This window comes from Rhinolophus ferrumequinum, unplaced genomic scaffold (genome assembly GCF_004115265.2).
Source record: "Rhinolophus ferrumequinum isolate MPI-CBG mRhiFer1 unplaced genomic scaffold, mRhiFer1_v1.p scaffold_84_arrow_ctg1, whole genome shotgun sequence".
Classification (NCBI taxonomy): domain Eukaryota; kingdom Metazoa; phylum Chordata; class Mammalia; order Chiroptera; family Rhinolophidae; genus Rhinolophus; species Rhinolophus ferrumequinum.
The window spans coordinates 1,338,901-1,360,814 of record NW_022680440.1 but is presented as its reverse complement, the minus strand read 5'-3'; the positions used below and the strand labels follow the sequence as shown (position 1 = coordinate 1,360,814).

At 57.4% G+C, this 21,914-nt stretch overlaps 1 protein-coding gene across 1 annotated transcript in view; it reads left to right on the top strand.

Annotated features, from left to right (window-relative positions):
• Positions 1-655: 655 nt before the first annotated feature.
• HS6ST1 (heparan sulfate 6-O-sulfotransferase 1) overlaps positions 656-21,914 on the top strand; it is a 44,646-nt gene continuing 23,387 nt past the window's right edge. The window contains exon 1 of the mRNA XM_033102312.1: positions 656-1,467. Within this exon, the coding sequence (XP_032958203.1) occupies positions 941-1,467 (527 nt within the window). The 5' untranslated portion in view covers positions 656-940. The remainder of the gene's footprint in view (positions 1,468-21,914) is intronic.

Below are 21,914 nucleotides of genomic sequence, written 5' to 3'. Positions count from 1 at the left end.
TTTTCATTGGGTTGTAATAAACATTGAGAAAACAATGCACACTGCAGACGGACTTCATAAAACTGGCCGGAAGGCCTCTGCGAACATTTAAGCATTTCTACAGGAGGGGCTCCGGCTCATTGTCCCAAAGCCACGGCGGGTGGGGGAGGGGTGGCCTATCGCGGCCGCCCGCCCAGGCTCCTCCTTCTGCAACCCTCCTTTCCCTCCCCGGCTCTCGTCCCTAACGAGGTGCTCCTGGCCCCCACCGCCCTCAAGTCCCTCCAAATGTAGCCCGCCTTTTGGCGTTTGGAACTTCAGAGTACCCAGTGTGCAAGGTCAATGCCTCTTCTCCCGAGAAGTGGGGAAGGGCCTAGTCCACTCGCAGCCCGGACCCAGGGGAAGGAGGACCCAAGCCCCGAGGCGCCGGCCGCTAGGCGCCCCTCCCGCCCAGAAGGGCCGCCGCTCCCCACGCCTCGGCGCACGGGAATGGGTCCCCAGCGGGCGGCATCCCGCCTCGGAGAGGCCTTCGGCGGCCAGAGACCGGGAGTGAACGCCCAGCCGGGGCCTGCTGCCCAGCGCACTCTGGGGGCGGAGCCGAGGACCGGCGCGGGCGGCGACGGTAAGAGGCGCCACGGGGGCGGGGCGGAGGCGGAGCAGGCGGACTGCGGAGACGCGGCGGCGTGCGGGGCGGCGCAGAGCCTTCTCGGAGCCGAGCGCAGCGGTGCTGTGTGGGTGCGGGGGTGCGGGCGGGTGCCGAGCCGGAGTCGAGCCCGGGATCGGGCCGGGGAGCCGGGACGGGCGGAGAGCAGCCATGGCGCCGCTCAGGGCCAGGGCCCGATCCGCTGCGAGCAGCCTGGGCGCCGAGTAGGCAGGCCGGATCGCGGGCGGAGGCAGCTGCACTCGCGCCCCCCGCCCTCGCAGGCCCAGCGCCCCGCGCCCCGGCCGCCGGCGATGGTGACACATGTGGCGGCGGCGCGCCGGCGGCAGGACCATGGTTGAGCGCGCCAGCAAGTTCGTGCTGGTGGTGGCGGGCTCGGCGTGCTTCATGCTCATCCTGTACCAGTACGCGGGCCCGGGGCTGAGCCTGGGCGCGCCCGGCGGCCGCGCGCCGCCGGACGACCTGGACCTCTTCCCGACGCCCGACCCGCACTACGAGAAGAAGTACTACTTCCCGGTGCGCGAGCTGGAGCGCTCGCTGCGCTTCGACATGAAAGGCGACGACGTGATCGTCTTCCTGCACATCCAGAAGACGGGCGGCACCACCTTTGGCCGCCACCTCGTGCAGAACGTGCGCCTCGAAGTGCCCTGCGACTGCCGGCCAGGCCAGAAGAAGTGCACCTGCTACCGGCCAAACCGCCGCGAGACCTGGCTCTTCTCCCGGTTCTCTACCGGCTGGAGCTGCGGGCTGCACGCCGACTGGACGGAGCTCACCAACTGCGTGCCCGGCGTGCTGGACCGCCGCGACCCCGCCGCGCTGCGCACGCCCAGGTGAGGCCCGCCCGATGCGTGGCCACGCTGTCGGGACCGTAGCGCCGGACCCAGCTTGCGGCGGCTCCCGGGGCCATGCCCCTGGACCCGCTCTTCCTCCCTGCTCTCTTCTCTTGCCCTCTGGGGGCCCCCACTAGCCACAGCCCTTCTGGAACCCTTCCCGCCTGCCAGGCGCCCGAAGCCCCCAGGTGGTCTGCTGCGGCCGCTGTCACACTGCGGTCTAATACCGCTCTCCTCTCCGGTTCCGCGCCTCTCTACTTTTCCCCACCTCCCGCCGGGCTGCGCAGTGCTTGGGCTTCCACCGGGCCGGCGCCAGCTATAGGCCCAGGCTGGCCTTGGGTCGTCCGGTGGGAAAGTGGGTTCCTGTGCGTGCGTAGCCCACCTGGAGTGTTCGCTTTCCTGCGCTGTTCGTATCTAGAGCGTAAGTGAACAGTGGAGGGCCTCTCCTCCTGCACCTGTGGGGCCCCCAGCCCGTCAGCCGGGCTGGGGAGGAGCTGCCAGGGAAGGGAATTGGCTCCGCCTGCCCGTGTGTGCAGGTAGAACAAAGGCCCGAGTGTGACCTGGGGCTGGGGGCGGGGAGGAGGTAGACAGCACTGCTGCCCGCCCTCTAAGTTGGGTCAGAACCGGGTACAATCATGCTCTGAAAGGAACAAAAGCGGTCCAACAGGCAGGTTTGGGGAAGCTGAGCTGGTCGAGGGTACCTGTGCAGCCAGACACCTTTCCTGTAGGCCCCCTACTGTGGAGGCTGGGAGCACGGGGCTGCCTGTGGGGGGGGCGCATCTCTCCTGAGAAGCACTTTGCAGCCAGAACCCCAAGGCAGTGTGGGGGCAGTGCTGGGTTTCAGCTGCTTAGCGTCGGCATTTTTTCCTTCCTGTTGGTGTTGGTGCCCTGTGGAGCCTTCTCCCCAGGATGTCTGTTGGGAAAGGCCAGGAGTGAGGTCTTGTTGCTTTTGGTTTACCTTCCATATTTGCCTTATGACTGCGTTCTCAGATGGGTGGGGTGGGGAGCTGTGTGGCCGTCCTGTTCCTCGGCACTGGTTGTTAGGAAGGTGTAGGGTCTCTGGTGAGGTTGGAGGATGCAAGTTGGGCATCTGGCCAGTCCAGTGCTGAGTGACGCCCATGCAATGCTCTCCCCGCTCGGCCCTCAGTCCTTTTCCTGGGGTCTTTCCCAGACTGTCAGGAAATTGGGGCTCTAGAACTGGCCGGAGGTGGGGGTGTCTTCCCACTTTCCCTTGGCTGTGTCGTCTCCTCCCCCACCTGCCGCCACATCCTTCTCCTTCCCCCAACAGCTCCTAGCCGGAGAGGTGATGGTCCCCACCCCTAACGGCCAGTGCTTACAGATCTGCCTGTCCAGGGCCCATGAAGCATTGCTTCCTGCCCACCCTTGGCCTGCGTCTGCCTGGATGCACTTTCCTGGGGTCACACCCACCGTCCGGCCTCTGCCCCCCATGGTTCAGCCGCTCTGTGCTAGACTGAGCTTGACCTGGGGGCTTGCAGCCATCACCACTACCACCACCCCCAACCAGGACTGTGGGCTCCTGGGAATTGGGCACTGCCGAACTCAGATAGGCCCAGATGGGCACATCCCTGCCTGCAGGAGTTGGGGCTGGGGACATACACTGTCCTGTCTGCCAGAGGGAATTAGCGCAGGAAAGCTCCTTTAGGGAGAGTGTGCAGAATGTGGTTTGGGGGCTGCCGCGAGGACTGAATCAAGCTTGCCCGGTACACGTGGCTGCGGCCCTAGTTGGCGAAGAGGACACTCCTGTAGCCCCACCTCCTAAGATTGATTTTTCCTTTGGGTCAGTAGGGTGAAGGGCCCTTGGCCTCCCTTTTCTGCAGTTTGTCCATCAGAATAGGAGGCCAGCCGCCCTCACAGACAGAAGTGGGAGGATCATGTGGAACTGACTAGCCCCCTTCCCGCCCTGCCCAGTGTCCCATCCAGGGGGGGTGCGTATAGCAAGAATGGGAAATGCCTGCCTGTTCAGCCAGCCGCCTCTGGCTGCGTGGGCTACCCGCCCCCTCCTGCCCTGGAAGTTGCTGAGCTCAGCAGCAGCAGCAGGCCTGGTGGAGGAGGGGTTTCTGGGGTCCTCAGGAGGCCCTTGCTCTGCCTTCCACTCTGGGAGCTCTGTGCCAGCAGGCAGGTGACAGAGTCGCCTTCCAAGGCGCTCTCCTCCCCCTCCTCTCATTTCTTTCCAGGCACTAGGTGGATGGCTTTTTTAATGAGCTTCCTGGCGAGGCTGAGATAATCTTGGGTTTCTGCGTTTATAAGCCCATCTGCACTGAAGTTTACCTGCCAGTGCTCCCCTAGTCTGTGAAGGTTGGGGTGCAATTCTCCCATCTGTGCAGGCACCCAGCCCCTCTCAGGATGTTGCCAGTGCCCAGCCTCCATGGGGTGCCTGGGGTTGGTGGTGCCCGGTTTCACGAGTCTCAGATGTCACCCTTGCCCTCCTTCCAGCAGGGCCAGGTCCCACCCTTCCTGTGGACCAGTGGGTGCTGCTGGGGCGTGGGCCTGGAATGAGAACCCTTTTTTCCTCCTCTCTGATCCCAGGGCCAAGCACGTGGCAGGGTTCAGACAGATGCCTTCCTGCCATGAGGGGCGCTTCTAGAACCTCTCCTCCGAGCTCCCAGCTCCTGGTGCCAGCGTCTGCGGTATTTTGAGGCCTAGGAGAAGTGGTCCTTGTGCAAAAAGTGAGCGTATTCCCAGCTACACCTTTCATCCCATGGGTCAGCCTTGGTCATCTTAACTGGGCACGTGTTGAGGTGACAAGTGCAGCTGGACAGGTTTTCAGCGCCTTCCTGGAATATGGTTTAAAAGTTCTAGCAGCTCTTAGTGCTTCCGACTTGGAAAAGAAAGATAGGTGTGTGAGCGAAGCATTGGCAGGTCCCTCTTTTGTCCTGTGCCCATCGAAGGGCTGCCACACCTGCTGACATTAGCCAGGAAAGCTTGTAAGGCCCCCCCAGGAAGACCTGGCCTTGAGAGGTGTGACTGCCCAGGGGCAGCTGGCAGGTAGCTGGCTGTTGCTGTCAAGAACCACTTTGGTTAGAGTGTCTCCCGGGTCGCCTCATACGGTTGGAATGGTGCTTTCAAGCTGCCAGAATGTTCCTCTTCTCTCTTCCCATCTGCCTGAAGGGGATAGAAGACACAGTCATGGTCTTCCCTGGGTTGCCCTGGAAATCTCCCTGAAATCATTAGGCTTCATTTGGAGCCAGTAAGCGCATTTGGGACCTGAATGTGGCTTCTGGGCCACCTTCTTGGGGTCCTGGGCTGACCACACCCTCCCTGTGGCAGGGCCCCCCAGAACCCCTGGTGGGCTCCCAGCACCTATGCTGTTGCCCTCAGAGACTGTGCCTCCTACAAGGAGCCAAGAAGCCTGGCATCGATGGAGTGTGCCTTCTCCGTCCTGCAGCCTCATCTCCGGTCACGCTTCCTCTCTCCACCATCCTGAAGTCCCCTCTGGTCGCTGAAATATGCCTGTGCTGCGCTCTGCCTGGCTTGCCCTCGTCTCCTCTCACTCCTCTGCGGCCTCCACCTCCTTCCTGCCTCTGCTCTGCTGCACCTTCCTCCAGGAAGGTTTCCCTGGCAGTACTCTGTCGCCATAGGTCCCTGTGGCCGCTCTCCATCTTGGCATGTTCATGGCATGTTGGCACAGGCTGGGTGCCAGTGGGTGCTTCCCGCCTGTGGGCACCAGTGGAAATGTTCTTCTCCTGGACCCACAGCCTCTCCAGGAGCTGCGCTCAGCTGGCTTTCCCTGAATAAGTCAGGTTTAGGGAGTTGGCTCTGAGTGCAGTGCTGGTCCCACAGCTCCTCGAGATCTCCTCGGTGGGCCCGGCCCGTTGGGGCACTTAGGTTGGAGTGGCTCTGGCACAGTGTTTTTTCTATGGCACTCAGCAATTCCCAACTTGCCTTTACAATCACTTTCTTATGTGCCGTGAAGGGATAAAACTCACATTTGCCTTCAGTGGAGCAGATGTCACCCAGAGCATGTGACTGGGACCAATGAACAGGGCCCTGCCACCTCAAGGACCTGACTGGGGTGTTCCCATGTCCTGAATCACCTGGAGAGTGCCTGGGTTAAGCCAAAAAGAATCTGAAGTCAAGATGTTCAGAATAAGATTTTCATTTAAAACACAGCAAAACTTCTTTTGAGCAAATGCATGACAACTTGCTTTTTAAGCAAACTTTCAAATGGCTTACTGACAGTCATTTTAAATGGTGCTCTGGCTTGTGAAGTTGCCATGTTGTTCTAAATCACGGGGCCAGGGCTGCCTGTCCTTGGAGGCACTGCCCTTGTGGAGCCTGGGGCCATGCAGAGGCCATTGGACCCTGTTCTGTGGCCATGCCTCTTGTCTGGGGGCTGGTCTTCTCCTGGGTCAGAGAGGCTTCCCCTGGGGCCCTGAGGCCCAGGGGCCGCTGAAGCGCCATCAATAGGGGTTTCTTTCTTGGTAGGAGGTCTGAGAGGTTTAGCAGCTGCAGTTAGGGAGTGGCAGGCGGTGGCGGGGGCCTGACTTTGTTGTCCTTAAGGGGCCCTGAGTCTCTCACATCCTCTCTTTTTGTTGTTGTTGTAAAGTAATGAGTGTGATGGATACTTGGGAGGAAGGTATAAAAGAAGTCATCGTATACTCCATGCATCGTTTTCTTCTGGAATTGAAACCGTAATACAAATTCTCTGTTAAGGTTGTTCCTTGTCATTAAAAGCACGATACTTCAGGGCCTGCAGATGACCCCGCATTGGTTTGCAGACGCTGTCTCTGACCCCGTGCAGTGCTGCAGTGGACGTCCTTGTGTGTAAATATTTGGCGTATCTCTGATTTCCTCGGAAAATTCCTAGGAGGGGAATTTGAGAGTTGAATGGTCTGAATGCTTAAATGCTCTCCACATACCTGTTAAATTACTTTTCATAAAGTCTGCGCCCGTAATGTTGCCACCTGTGGTATTTGAGTGCCCATCTCAGCAGCAGCTTCTTTGTACTGAATGTTGTTGTGGGTTTAAAAAGGGTTTAGTTTCTTAAATCATCAAAATGGATCTGTCTATGGTTTTTATGAAAGAATCCTGCCTGATGAGTGTACCCTTGGGTTTCGCCCATCACTTTCTTGTTTCAGATGTGTGCGTGTCACCCCTGCTCAGAGAGGGGTGCAGCTCTGCCGTCTGGAGTCCGGTGAGGGGTGACTGGGCCGTGAGGGGAGCCGGGGGTCAGAGGGGAAGGCTGTGCACAGGAGGCTGGCTCTTGTCCCCTGAGTGCTCAGCAGGCATTTGGAATGGGTCTCATTTGGTCCCCCCCCCAAAGCAGGTGTGTGACGATTGTCCCCATTTTCCACACAAGAAAAATCAGGGCCTAGAAAATTTGGGGAACTTGCAGAGTCCCTCAGTCTGGAGAGCCAAGAGCTGACATTCAGCTATCTGTCTGTCCTGAAGCCTGCGTGCCCGCCCAGCCTGTGGCTGCCGCCCTGCGTTCCCCCAGGTGGGAGACTGCCTGTAGGCGAGAACAGTAGGCTGCCATTAGGGCAGATAGGCCCGCTCCGCGTGTGGGGGCTTCCCAGACCCTGGGCAGACACGGTCAATTCCGCAGGCAGACTGTGTCGTTCCGTTCACCGGGAAACATCTGGCAGCCTTCACTGCCATGGCGGCAAGACCCTAATTAGGCCACATCCTCTTGGCTCTGGCCAGGTACCTGGGTGAGCTTTGCTGATGGCGTCGGCGCTGCTGGCAGTTTAGACCACCGTGGCGGCAAGGCCAGTGCCGCCTCCTGCCAGTCCTGTGCAGTCGGCCATGCTCAAGTGGTTCTGCGGACGGAGCCGCCAGCCACACCACCTGGCCCCGTCGGGAGGTTGTGTGACTCAGGCCAGGTGGGCATCTGCTGGTCTGTAGAGAGCACGCCCAGCGGCTGGGGCTCGGCCCTCTCCTGACAGCATGTTGTCTGACTGCTTCTCCTTACAACCACAGGGACGTTTCTCGTTGGCAGCCATGCTCTCCGCCTCCCTGAGGCCCGTACCTGGGCCTCCCTGGCCAGCACTCACAGGTAGGGAGACATGTTCGCAAGGTTTTCATCTCTCAAGAGTCTTGTTCTTATCTCTTCTAGAACTTAGTTGGCTCTTTCTATTCCCACTAAATTTTTGCGATTTGGGTCTTTTTTTTTTTTTTTTTTTTTTGCTGGGGGTGGTAGGTGTTATGCAGAAAAAAGGTCCTAAGCTTGGTCAAGGCCACAGGGGATGATGACATGCTGCCCAGCCACACAAATGGGCAGGCCTGTGAGTGGAGACAGCAGGAGGTGTGACCTGTAGCATCTGGGGGCTTGGAGAAGCTGCCTACACACAGGGTTTGCAGAATGAGTACAAGTGTGCACAGGAGTGGTGCTCTGGAAACACTGTTAGGTTCCAGACGCGTCCTCTGAGACACAGCCAGTACCAGGGACAGGTAGACCAAAAAAGGGGAGTGGGCATGCGGGACAGTGAGCAGAGCAGGGCTCTACCAGGGGGGCGGGCAGAGGCCCAGGTGTTGGTGCACAGTCTGCCCTGAGTGCATGTCTGTCACTTTCCGGCCGTGGGACTTCCGGCCTAATCTGTGTCCCTCCCTGGGTGAAATGCCCCCTTCTGGTATGGCATTGTCCCAAGTCCCCAGCTTCCAGGGCCTATTGTTTTGGAAGAGTGTGGCATGCACATCCCCACACCCCAGACAGAGTTAAAATGCTGATTGCAGACTGCCTGACCTGGACACTTTCAGAGGACATCAGGGTCAGCTGAGCAGGCAGGGAAGGAGGCTGTCCAGCAGCTGGAGCCCACACACATCCTGCCCAGCCCTGGCTTGGGCCTGGGGCCTGTTTTCCTTGATGGAAGGGCAGAAACCAGCCAGGGCAGCCTTTCCCTCCCACTGCCACCAGCTGCCTGTGACCAGGCTCCTAGCCAGCTGAGAGTGCGCAGTGCCCCCACACCGCCACCCTGCAGTGCTGCCTGCTTGCACCCCTTTCGAGGCAGTCTCCAGGGTGGCTGGACTGCTTGGGGCCCCTCCTCACCCAGCCGTTGGTCTGTTTATTCACCCAACCAAGCACCCTGGGTCTGGGGCCCCACCTTACCAAGGGCTACCTGCAGGGACTGTCACCCCAAGTCCCGCAAGGCCACCACAGGGCTCTTGGGCCCTCTCTGAGGCTCCAGAGGAGGGCTGAGGCATGTGGGGATTCAGCCCCTCGCCTCCTTCCGGGCAGCCAGGCAGCAGTTCTGGGCTTCAGCGGGCCCAGCGGGAAACCGGAGGAGGAAGGCAGCGTCTCTTACCTTGTGTCTGGAGCCAGGGTTCTCATGGGCCTAGGGCAGCCATCTGTCTGAGCCTCAGTCCCCATCTCTGAAATGGTGGCGTTTGTCGTCTCGTTCTGTAGAGGAGCCAGTGACCTGTTACCTCCTGTGACCTCAAGATCCCTCCAGCCTCAGCTTGTTGTGTACATGTCTCGTCGGAGCTGTGGCCACTCATAACCCCTTAGAATTCTACAGTCCAGAGGTGGAGCACAGGCCTCGCTGCCCAGGAGTGGGGCTTTGTTTCCCGCGGCTCTGTGGGAGGCTGGCCATGGTGGCAGGGGATGGGGCCTGGAGCCCGGGGCTGGGGCACTTGGTGAGAGGCAGGCAGCTCTCAGATGGCTGAGCGTGGCCTGTCTGAGGGCCACGTGTGAGCAGCGCTGCTGTCCTGTTTGTTTACATGGTGAACGGGCGTCAGCAAATCAGTAGTCGTCTGGGAGGACAGTGAAGAGATGAAAACTCCACCGTTAATTGATTATAAAGCTATGGAGTTGAAGGGGGTCTGTGTCTGTGCAGACCCAGCTGCATTGGTCACAGCAGGAGCTGGGGACCCAGGTGTCTCGGGAAAGCGCCCATCGCTGCAGCCCTGGCCTGGCTGCACACCTGGGTGTGCTTAGAGCTCCCTCAGCCTGGTGTCCCTTCCCTGCCTTGTGGAGTGGTGGGAGGACCGAACGCCACACTCGGCTCCTGAAACGTGTGTCTGCCCTCCACAGTAATTCAGGACAGACGTGGTCCATGGGCAGCCCAGCAGCAAGGAAGCCAGCTAGAAGAAAATAGCCTGCAACAGATGGGAGAGCAAGAGCAGGAAATCCATGACCATAGCCGGGGGAAGAGGAGGCCATAGAGCAAGTGTGGGGGCGCAGGCGTACAGCCAGACCAATGGGTTGGATCCCAGTTCTGCCACTCACAAGCTCTGTGACTTCTGTGCCTCAGTTTCCCATCTGTAAAATGGGCATACTGACAGTGCCTGCCTCATAGAACGGTACTTGGAATTGTGCCTGGTGCTGGGGACTCTGTTTTACACGAGGCTGCAATGCATTTCCTCTCTCTGCGGACAGGGCAGGGCCCTTCAGAGCCAGCGAGGAGTTTGGCTCCTGACCCTACTCTGAATTGGTCAGCTCAGGGGCCAGCAGGGCACTTCCCTTACAGCAGCTGAAGTCCAGGCAGCTAGGGCGCCATTGTCTGGGACATGCACCAAGCATCACTGACTTTCCTACATGATGACCTGGGCTGTGCCGTTCTTCAGCTGTGGGGGTCTGCTCACCCCCACAGCTGTGGCACCGGGGACCAGCCTGTTCCTTCCTGTCCGTGCCTACTCAGCTAAAGGGCTTTGCTGTGTTTGCCCCCGGGATTCCCGGCAGGCCCCCATCCCCCTGGCCAGCAGCCCAGATGAAAGGAGCACAGTAACCAGCACCTGTGGGGATGTCCAGTTGGTCCTGCTGTCTATGGCCTGTGTCAGCAGCAGCTGTCCCTCTGAGAACGCAACCAGGAAGAGTTCAGTGGCGAGGGGAGGAAGAGGTGAAAAGTGGGTGACCTCGACTGGGCACAGAGAGGCTAGCTTTGCAGAAGCCTAGGGGTGTGCCCTGGGCTGCTGTAGTCACCCACCCACAAGCGTGTGAGGGGGCAGGCTCGTGTTTTCACTTGGTGTTTGCCATGACCTCTGTTGCCTGTACTTCGGTCCCTACTGCAGGCTCAGAGCTCCAGCACAGGGCACAGGAAGCCCGCTGTGGCCTGCCCTTTGCCCGCCCCCATCACCTCTGTCTGCACTGTGCGTTTTTCCTGCACCCTTTTATGCTCTCATGGCAGATGTGTATCCCATAAACAGTGCACAGCACAGCACTGTTTAGGTGTTACGAACTTTCTAGAACTTGCATCAGACTGTACTTGACCTTCTGCAACTTGCTTTCTTCACTCGGCCTTGTTGAGAATTATCCATATTGGTCCATGACATGAATACTTAATTCATTGACTGCTAGATTTAACATCAAATTTGTCTAGACACATCTCTTGTTTCCCTATACCTTGTTCTGAGAGCACACGGGAGGAGTATTTCACAGACAGGTGATGGGGACGGGCTTGCCCCCTTCCTCGCGTCCCCAGCGTGGGCAGGAGTGTGGGTGGTCTGTCCCCAGCTGTACTGGACAGGACCAAAACGTTCCAGACTGCCTCCGACCCCCGCATGCTGTCCTGCGGTTCCCCACCACTTGGCATGTCAGACGTTGCCAGTAGCCGTGGTCTTAGCACATTTTTCCTATTGACGGCTGAGACGGGCATGCTGTTGTGTGGTTACTGGCCTCTGCAGTCTCCTCCCGCCTCTTGGCTTTGGTGTCTCTGGGCTTCTTTCTCCCGTGAGGGGTGGTTTGTCCCCTTACATGTCCTATGACGAAGTTCTGCAGGGAATGTCCATACCAGGCTCCTCACGGCTGTCCTCCCACACCGCATGTGACCTGGGTGTTTGCTTTACCAGCACCTGCACCCTAGGGGCTGGGGGCCAGCACGCCCATCCCCCAGCCAACAGCACCAAGTGTGCATGCAGCAGACGGAGGGGAGTGGACCTGCTGACCTCTGAATCCTTCTGGGACGCCCTGTGGGGGCTCAGCCAGAAGCCCAGGAGGCTGAGTGGGTAGTCAGATGGCCACTAAAACCAGCCATCCTCCCTGCAGCAGGGACATCCACAGGGCTGTCCTGTGAAGTCCTCAGCAGCTCGCAGGGTGGCCACTGCGGGCGCTGAGCCCAGAGGCCAGATGAGTGGGTGGGCCCTCTGGCTGGCGTCTCACGCCTGCTGCCCCTGGTTTGTTGGGGTCTCTGTGAGGTTGGATTGGAAGAAAGGATCCTGCAACCAAAACCAGAGCCTGGAGCCCACTGCCCTGAAGTCACAGGATCTGCCTGCCCCTCCTGATGGAAATCTGGGTGGGGCTGCCTGTGTCCCTTTGCCTCCTGCCTGGTGCCCTGTACCCTGTCTCCTCAGCCACACCCCAGGGCTGCCCCTGTATGGCCCTCTGTAGACAGAGCTTCCTGCCTCCTTCCGGGGAGGGGCATGAGGGCAGGGCTCCCTCACTGTTCCATCAACCTTGGCATGCACCCCGCCAGCCCCACTTGACCCCAAACCCATATCTGTGGCCTTTGCTCCTAGCCCACTTCTCTCACTGGCCTGGGAGTGGTGGCCCGTAAGACACCATCCATGGAGAATTAGACAGCTCTGCCACCACAGGACTTACAGGGTCCCAGAGACAATCGTGGGCACATCTGTGGCCCAAGGATGGCCATGAGCAGCACCCCTCTGAGTTAGGAGTTTTAAAGGCTCACATGTAAATATTTACCTCCTTGGAGCCTCCATGTCCTGGGGAACTGAGGACCTGCCAGCACTGAGGTTTTTCATTTGTATCACTGCAGCAAGAGGCAGGCAGTGAGGTCAGGGTATAACGTGGAGCACTGCGTTTTCTCTGGAATCCTGCATCATGTTCTTGTCAGAGAGAACTTTGCAACAGCAAGAAGAAGTCCTCCAGCCAGACCACAGCTCACGGAGTGGGGATCTTGGGGAAGGTGCTGTCTGTGAGGTGCACTGCTATTCCCCAGGCACCCCACTTACAGGGCGTGTATTGTACTTGGGGGGATGGAGCACAGTCTGGGGCAGAGCGTGCGTGTGACATGCTCTGCACTCACTCACTGCCAGGCCTTCCTCGTTCTTGCCTCACTGTTAGGTGCCCCACAGTATGGATGAGGAAACTGAGGCAAATATAACCAGTCACCCAACGTCACAGGTGGCATAGCTGGGGCTCACACCCAGGCCTGTGGCCGCAGGGTGACAAGGAGTAGGAGAGGTCCTCAACTAGGAGCGAGTGCCAGGCATCAACTGGCCACACTGCCTGTGGTGGAGGGCAGCGTGACCGCTTCAAGGATGGGCTGTCCCAGGAGCCCAAGATGGTGCAGGGGTACTGGGGGGAGGCCGCTGAGTGACTGGCAGCTCATCCTCCTTGAGGCGCAGCTGAATGAGTGGCTGGCTGCCTGCCGGAAACAGCCAAGTCTTTAGGTCTGATGTGTAGCTTCCCGGAGAGGCAGAGCAGGTGGTCTCCTGCGGGGGAGGAAGGCGTCTGGTGTCACCTGTAAGGAGAGGGAACAAGTGAGCCATGGCATGAGAGCACAGTTCCTACCCTCTCTGGAGAACTAAGGCCTCTCCTCTGTAGCCTCAGACCCTTCCCATAGCCCTCCTTCCCGCCCAGCCCATGGCAGCGCCCCAGGGCCCCCCTCCTGCAGAGGACACACCTCAGCTCCAGGTACAGCCCCCTCCTTCTCTCCTCTGCTCCCTGGTGGCAGGCAGGTGGCTGGGCAGGCAGATGTGGGCAGTTTGTTTTGCTCACGTAAGTTCAGACAGAAGGCTGCTTTCTGGTGCACCATCTGAACCCCGTGAAAGCTCGGGGCCTAATGAGTCCTGCTTTAAAACCGTCAGGCATAGGGACTCACGAAGCCCAGCCCTGTAGGAGAGGTTTGCTTCTTTTCTTTCCTGGACGCTGGGCTGGCGCTGTGCCCAGCGGAAAACACCATTCTTATCAAGTAGAAGGCAGTCAGGTTTCAGCCAAGCGGGTGAAAGGGGGGTGATGGGATTGGTGTGCAGTGTCCCAGAGCAGGAAAAGACCCTCAGGCAGCTGGGTCGAAAGGGTCCCAGCAGACCTCAGGCAGCTGGCTCGGGCACAGACTGCACTGCAGGCCAGCTGAGTCCGAGTGAGTGCTTCGGGCCCTGCCGTTCTGACGTGTCCTTCTGACTTGTTCCATGCGAGGCCCCTCCTGCCTCACCAAGCCCTGACTCGGCCTTTCAGGTGCACAGAAGACGAGAAGCAGAGGCCAGTGGCCAGTGCCTTGGGCCCCTTCACACACCACAGCACCTGTCTGAGGGCCAGCACTTGCCACGAGGCCCTCTCTGGGCAGCAGAGCAGATTTGAGTTTGCAGGGGCTTCCCACAGACCAAGGAAACCCCCTGCCGGGGGGTTGGGGCCCTCCTGTCGCGTCCAGCGCAACACGGGCAGTGAGGGTGCAAGAAGGGGCGGCTTTGTGTTAAGTTTTAAGAAAGAAGCATACAGAGACTTAATGCACTTAAATCTCAGAAGGCCAGGGGTCTCACAGTCATGAAAGACTGGAGCCCGGAATAAAGCCGACTGGAGGTTTTATTGATAAGTATACAAGGGAGTAGCAGTGTTTTGGGCACGGGCTGTGTGACTCACTTATCACGTTATAGAAACAACCCAAACCAATTATGTCGATCTTCAAACAGCCAAAGCAGAAAGTCCTTGAGGTGAGGTATGTGACCCCCTTAAGGGACATACATCACACATGTTGAAATTTTTTTACAGAGCTGAGCAGAGAGAGCTTAATCTTACCGCTCTCAAGACTTTCCTCCCAATTAGGTGAGAGGGAAAAGTCAGAGCCAGCAGTGGCTTTTCCCAGGCAGGGGGAAGGGGAGACAAGGCCCCTTCCCAAATCTTTCTAAGGCAGCTCATGGGGGTCACCATGGGGTTCCGCCTGGCTTGAGTTGTGCCCCCCCCACCCCATGGGGGATCTTACTCGTCTTTGGCCGCAAACCCTCTTTTGGAGACTAAGTAGAAATACGCAGTCCCAGGGATGCACAGTCTCACAGACTCTTCTTTCCTTAAGGAAAGACTCGGGGGGACAGTCTGCTAGGCTGCTGTGTGACAGCACCCACCCATGCCTCACCCACCCTCATTCTCTGCACTGCCCCCCACCCCCCCACCTCTGCCATCTGGTCACTATGTCCCTCCGCTGGCCAGGCCAGAGGCGGCCTACGGTGGTGTCAGATGTGGGGTGGGATAGTCCCAGCGCACAGGCCGCACAGTGTGCCCCAGGTGCGGGGGAAGGGCTGAGTGGTGTTGCAGCCCAGCCACCGCCTGCTGGACAGTCAACCATCCGTGAGCTGTGCAGGTCATTTCCAGAGGAAATGCTCTCCAGGGGGTGAGTGGTTACCCCAGAGTCTGGGGGAGACGGGCCTGCAGCCGTGTGTGGGCACTGGTTACCGGCTTCCCTGCCCGCCCAGCTCGGAGCCCTGGCCGAGCCATGCAGACAGCTGGCAAAGGAGCCCGACTCTGCAGGCCAGCTAGTGGCTGTTGTCTGCTGAGCTAATAGGAACCCAGCCTGGGCTCTGTCATGGAGCCTTCTGCGTCGTTTTAATTTGTTTAGCAGGTTTTCACTGAGCTTTCACTCTATGCAGTCCTGAGAGGGACACTGACATAGGATCCAGCCCGCCCTCCCTGCCAGGACTCCCCAGCTATGTCTGGTGGGCAGCCCAGGTTTGGGAGGGCCTGGGGGTCTTTGGCACCTCCCTTAGGTTGTGCTGGTGGACCCCTTGAGTTTACAGGGCTAATCGGAGGGCCCTAGCACCCTCTGGTGGCATCTCTGCTGTCCATCTTCCAGGCCAGATGCTGGTCTTCTCCACGTGACATCACGTCAGGGTCCCTTCACGCACATCTCGCTCTCATCTCGCTCTGGGTGCACCCTGGACCCCTGCTCACTCGGCTGGCCCCTGCTAGGACTCATTCTTGGGCCTCGGCACAGGCTGTGAAGGTCTCCACTGCTCCTGTTACAGATGGGAGAACGGGCACAGAGAGGTCAGGGACTTGTCACATGGCTGAGGCAGCAGACTCGGGCCTTGAACCCAGGCATTCTGGAGCCCTGTCTGGCCCTGTCCACTCCCCTGGCTGCAGCCACTTGGCGGCAGCTGTTCTGGAGCCAGTTTTCATAGAGGGGGTGATGCACAGGAAGGGCCCCTGTCCTGCCCCAAAGAGCAGTGACTGACTAAGAGAAGGCGGTTGCAGGAACACAACCAACATCCTGGGCCGGGCCAGGGTCGCCCAGAGGCAGCCCCGTCTGTCCCACGTGCAGCAAAGAAGAAACTCAGGGCCTTGGAAATTTACTGCTAGACCTGAACATTACTTTTTAAATATCTTCAGTTCTTCCTCTAACAGTAATAACTGCCATAGCTCAGTAGCCAGCCAGGGAATCTGGGGCCCGACACTGGACCCCCAGCCATCCTTGCTGCACCTCTCTCAGGCCTCTGAAGCCTGTGACGCCAACTGAGAGCTCAGGGCCTGTGGTCACACTGCACAGCGAGTGGTCAGGGAGACCGGGCCATCGGTGCCCGATCCCCACCTGGTTTCCAGGTGCTATCAGGTGTTTTGAGGGCCAGGACTAGCTCTTGCTCAGGCGGGAATGTTTTCTGGTGGGGACTTGACTCTGGCCTGCCTCTGCCCTCTGGCCGAGCTGGCACCTCCAAGTGGTTTTGGCAGTGGAGGCATGCTGTCCCCAACTGCTTATCGGCCCCCAACCATGTGGGCTGGTGGAGGACAGGCCATTTGGGCCAGGCAAGCCCTGAGGACAAATTCAGCCATGGTTTCCCAGGTACCAGGGATCCCGTGGGGGCCAGGCTCCAGCAGGCAGAGCCACAGGCCTCGAACCTGCACTCACGTGTCCCTTAGGTTGGGACAAGCACCTCTGCCCTCACCCTGTGCACAGGTTATGCACACGTCTGATAACCTCTGGGTCTCTGCTGACTCCCAGCCCCCTCCCACTCCATGCGGCTATGCACACAACCCAGGATAAGAGGTAATAGGCACTGATGCTGGGGGAGGGTCCAGGTCCGTCTGGGGCCGGCCACATGGCACACACCCTTATTTAGTGTGTGATCTGTGCTCCCTGTCACCACCAACCACAGGCTGTCCTCTGCCTCACAGAGCAGTGGCCTCAGGGCATGACTGGACCTTATGTGGGTCGGCACATCGGCCCCTCCTCCCAGAGGGTAAGCGACTGGGGCTCCCGGCGCTGACCAGACACAGGCTACACAAGACCCCCCAACCCCAGTCATAGAGCCTGTCTCTCTCTCTTTTCCCCCCACCCCACTTCTTCCCTTACTCCCTCCCAGCAGCGTGCAGTGACTCAGAAATATCCTGGAACAAGAATTCCTTTTTTTCTTACAAGTGGTTGGCACTTTGGGACATTTCCTCCCTTTTGAAATTCCTTCCCACAAACCCCCTTTAAGAGCTGAGCAATTTTCCATTCTGTAGCTGGGCCACCGCTCTGTCCCTGCCCCCTCAGGACCGGCCAGGGTATGAGGGAAGTGTGTTTTCATGGGAGATTTTCTGTCACTGCAGAAGCAGGGAAGGGGCAGCCTGGAGCTAGCCTGTTGCCCCTTGGGTCCCCTGCCCACACAGAGGGTGGGAGTGCCGCTGCTGGGCTTTGGGGGAGGCTGCACAGGGCTGAGAGACCAGACTCCTGACAGCTGGACCTCGGGGGCTCCCTCCCCCTTCTGTCCTCCCAGGAGAAGGGACCTGGCTGATGCCAGTGACAGCAGCCCTCGGGTCCTAAGTCACCATAGCAGTGGGTGTGCTGGCTGCTCCCTGTGTGTGCCATCATGGCTGCCCTCACTACACCCGAGACGCCGTGGCAGGGCTCCCACAGGAAGGGAGGACCTGAGCATGGACAGGCTGTGCTGCTCTGGACAGCAACACTAGGTCTGCACTTGCCGCCTTGTGGACAGGCTCATCCTTGGGATGGCCTCACAGTGACTGGGGCAGCTGGCGCTGAGGGCCCCAGGTGGCCCGGGAGTACGCGTGTGGCTGTGCAGTATGTGTGCCTGTCCTTCCCCAGTTGTTTTTCAGGCCTGCCTGGAGAGATAAGGTACAGACGGCCTACTGACGGTAGTGGGGTTTAGAGGCTCATCCACGGGGGAGAGATCTTGGGGAGGGGCTGGGGACCTCTCGCCACAGAAGCTGCTCCGTGGCTGAGACACCCCCATGAGCACAGGACCTCCCCTGACATACACACACACACCACCCCCATGACCCCCCCCCCGTAGACACACACACACACACACACACACACACACACACACACGGCCCCCCAGGTAGATACAACTCTCAACTGAAGGTTGTTACCACCAATTTCAACATCAACAGGAGTCCCCAATTTGGGAAGCAGTGAAGGGGGAGACTTGTGCAGTAAACAACTCAATTGTGAGGCAGCTCAGGCACGAGGGCTCCGCCTGCACGTATTACAGCTCTAGTGCCAACAGCTCAAGGCCAGGAAATGCCCCACAGACAGAGAGGGGTGCCTGGCTTATATAGAGAAAGTTCCTACCCCCTGGTTTTTCATGGTCCATTTTCATGCAAATAAGGAATCCATATCTGCACAGTTTGATTGGTCCAAATAACACTGTTGTGATTGGTCAGCAAAGATGCAAATGTGAGGGTATATGAGGTCGGACAGTTAAGTTCGCGAACTGTTCCTAGAAAAAGCGCTGCACACCTCGCTGCTGAATATCACCACGGTCACCTTCAAAGGACTCCCCTTGGGAAGCTGTGCACTGACGCCAGCGCCTAGTCCATCCTTCAAAGCAGTTTTGGAACTTTTTTTCTGAAATGGCCATCAGAGCTGTCATCATATTACCCTTGATGTCCTGAGTGTCATCAAAACTGTCTTCCTTTCAATATTTTCTTTATCTTCAGGTAAAGAAAGAAGTCATTGGGGGCCAGATCAGGTGAGTAGGGAGGATAGTCCAGTCCAATTATTTGTTCACTAACTAAAAACTCCCTCACAGACAGTGCCCTGTGAACTGGTGCATTGTCCTGATGCAAGAGCCATGAATTGTTGGTGAAAAGTTCAGGTTGTCTAACTTTTTCACACAGCCTTTTAAGCACTTGCAAATAGTAAACTGTTTGTCCAGTTGGTACAAATTCATAATGAATAATCCCTCTGATACCAGAAAAGGTTAGCAACGTTGTTGCAACAAGTTTGCGAACTTAGTTATCAGATCTGGTATTTGCGCAGCTCTGATTGCACGGGACAGGTCTTCAGCCCATGGGTCAAATTCCTATCCTAGAAGTCCTTTTTATAAGGGTGAACTCAGATGGCAGGAACACAGTGCAGGAGGCTGGCCGCTCAGTGCGCAGCTTTTCCCTGATGTGTAGTGTGCTTGAAGGACCTGTGGCTATGGATTTGGGCCCAGTTAATCACATGGAGTCTTTGGCAGGTATATTCTTTCTTGCAGCTGACAACAGACCCCTCATGTACACACACACACACACACATACACACACACACACACAGCCCTCAGGTAGACCAGACGTGCAGGAGCAAGGGGACAGGCACACCTGTGGACACCACCCCTCCTGGGAATTGCCTGTTGTCATGGGAAAGGTCCTGTGTGAGATTCTGGAGGAAGGTGACGGGCCGCGGTCTCATCCCGCCTGTCCCGTCAGCGTGTGGGTGGGTGGTGGGCTGGACCCTGAGGCTGCCTGCACTCTCGGCAGCCACCCCCTCTCTGTAGGCTCATCTGCCACCTCAGGGAGTTGAGTGACTTGGGGAACCACTGAGGCTGTTCGGTCACCGATGTCCCAGCCTCCCTGTCCAGGAGCCTCCCAGTGTCATCTTGCCTATGCCAGCCCTGCCCTCAGCTCATACTGGGTGTTAGAGACAGGCTGTGATTCTGGCTGTGGGAACCTCGGGGTCAAGATCTGGCGTCGATTTTTTTGTGTGTGAAGTTTGCTGAAGGTGCAGAAGGGGGGAGCCCAGGAGTCCTTTGGTGACGCTGACAGAGGCAGCATAGCGCTCGCAGGCGGGGTGCAGGGAGCTGGCTGTAGAGAAACCTGGGTGTCAGGTATAGGTAGGAAGGGCCCAGGGGCAGGTGTTTGTGCTGCCGCAGACTTCGCTCCTCTACCAGCCTGGAGCCCACAGACTCTGCCTGCAGATGGGCAGTGCGTGCATGGCCGGGAGTGGGTGAGGGGCCATGAGCCTGTCTGCCACAGCCCCTGCCCTGTTGGCCTCTGTCCCATCAGCAGCTGGGGTCTCTCAAGACAGGCTTGGGCCACCAGCTTTCACCTGTGGGTCCTAGCTCTGCTAAGCAGGTGACCTCTGATTGATGACCTTCAATTAGAGCCCAGCTCACTGTGCTCCTCACTAGTGTGACCTTGGGCGCGTTTGACCTCTCTGCCTCAGTTTCCTCATCTGTTAAACGGGGCTGGTGTTGGTTTCTCAAACTCACCTGGGGGTGGGAAATGTGGCCTCCTGGGGTGCCTGGTGCCCAGGTGACGGGTCCTGGAGGAGAAGGTACCACCCACTGTCTGTCCCGTCCACCCGCATGTCACAAGTTTGAGATTAGTGGAGCCTGAAGGGCAGCCAGCCGCTTCCCTGTTGCTGTAGCTTGAATTCACCGTCTGTGTCCTGTTGCCTTCTTGCAACGAGGGACCCAGGACTTGCTCCTCCTTGTGGTCCTGTGGCGGAGCCTCTCGGAGCCCCAGTTTGTTCATTCAGAGGCTGGAAGACAGCACCACCTAATGGGCCGCTGATGGTGTGAGGCCTCCTCAGCAAGGCTGGGGTCACTATATCTGCGTGGGGTGAGGCACGGTGTGGGGGGCGTGCCACCACCATTCCACTCTCCGTGACTTGAACCATTCTAGGTGCCTCACATAAGTGGAATCTACACAGTATTTGTGTTTTTGTGATCAGCTAATTTCACTTAGCATAATGTCCTCAAGATTTACCCATATAGTACTTGTGTCCGCAGACACATCCTTCCTGTCTAAGGCTGAACAACGTTATGTTGTATGTATGGACCACATTGTGTTTATCCATTCATCCACAGAAAGATGCTTGAGTGGCTTCCGCCTCTTGCTATTGTGAATAATGCTGCTGTGAACACCTGCGCACAAATGTCTGTTCAAGCTGATGCTCTCACTTCTTTTGGGTGTACATCTAAAAGTGGAATTGCTGGGTCATGTGACAATCATGTCTAATTTTTTGAGGAACTACCATCCTACTTTACATTCCCACCAGGAATGCATCAGGGTTTCGGTTTCTCTACATCTCTACCAACATTTCTTATTTTCTGATTAATGACGTGTCACTGCCTACAGTAGGACAGTCAAGAACACACTGTGCACTCTGACAATTAAGTTCGCGAACTCATCCTAGAAAAAGTGCTACATACCTCACTGCTGAATATCACTATGGTCACCTTCAAAGTACTCCCCCTGGGAAGCTATGCACTGATGCCTGTGCCCAGTCCACCCTCCAAAGCAATTTTGGAACTCTTTTTCTGGAATGGCCATCAGAGCTGTCGTCGTATTACCCTTGATGCCCTGAATGTCATCAAAATGTCTTGCTTCAGTATTTCCTTTATCTTCAGGTAAAGAAAGAAGTCATTGGGGGCCAGAACAGGAGAGTAGGGAGGGTGTTCCAATACAGTTATTTGTTTACTGGCTAAAAACTCCCTCACAGACAGGGCTGTGTGAACTGGTACATTGTTGTGATGCAAGAGCCACAAATTGTTGGTGAAAAGTTCAGCTTGTTTTTGTCTAACTTTTTCACACAGCCTTTCCAGAACTTCCAAATAATAAACTTGGTTAAGTGTTTGTCCAGTTGGTACAAATTCATAATGAATAATCCCTCTGATATCAAAAAAGGTTAGCAACATCATTTTAACTCTTGGTTTGGACTGATGGAACTTTTCTGGTCATGAAGAATTGGCTGAATTCCATTGTGCACTTTGACGCTTTGTTTCAGGGTCATGTTGATACAGCCATGTTTCATCACCAGTGATAACATGGCCCAAAACATCATCTTGCCTCTCCAAAAGGTCTTGGCAAACTTCGACTCTCCTTTGCTTTTGTTCATTGGTGAGCTCCTTCAGGATCAATTTATTTTTTTTTTTATTGGGGAATATTGGGGACCAGTGTGCTTCTCTAGGGCCCATCAGCTTCAGGTCATTGTCCTTCAATCTAATTGTGAAGGGCATAGCTCAGCTCCAGTCGCTGTTTTGCAATCTTTAGTTGCAGAGGGCAGAGGGCGCAGCCCACCATCCCATGTGGGAATTGAACTGGCAACATTGTTGTTGAGAGCTCACGCTCTAACCAACTGAGCCATCTGGCCACCCCTCTGGCAGCTCAGTGGCAGCTCGTTGTCTCCAGTCTAGTTGTGGAGGGCACAGCTCACTGATGCATGTGGGAATCGAACCAACAACCATGTTGTTCAGAGCTCACACTCTAACCAACTGAGCCGTCCGGCCACGCCTAGGACCATTTTTGCACACACCTTTCTCATGCCAAGATTTTCAGTTACGATTGTCCTAACTGTTTCTCTGTCGATGTTTACTTGGTTTGCTATGCTTCTCAC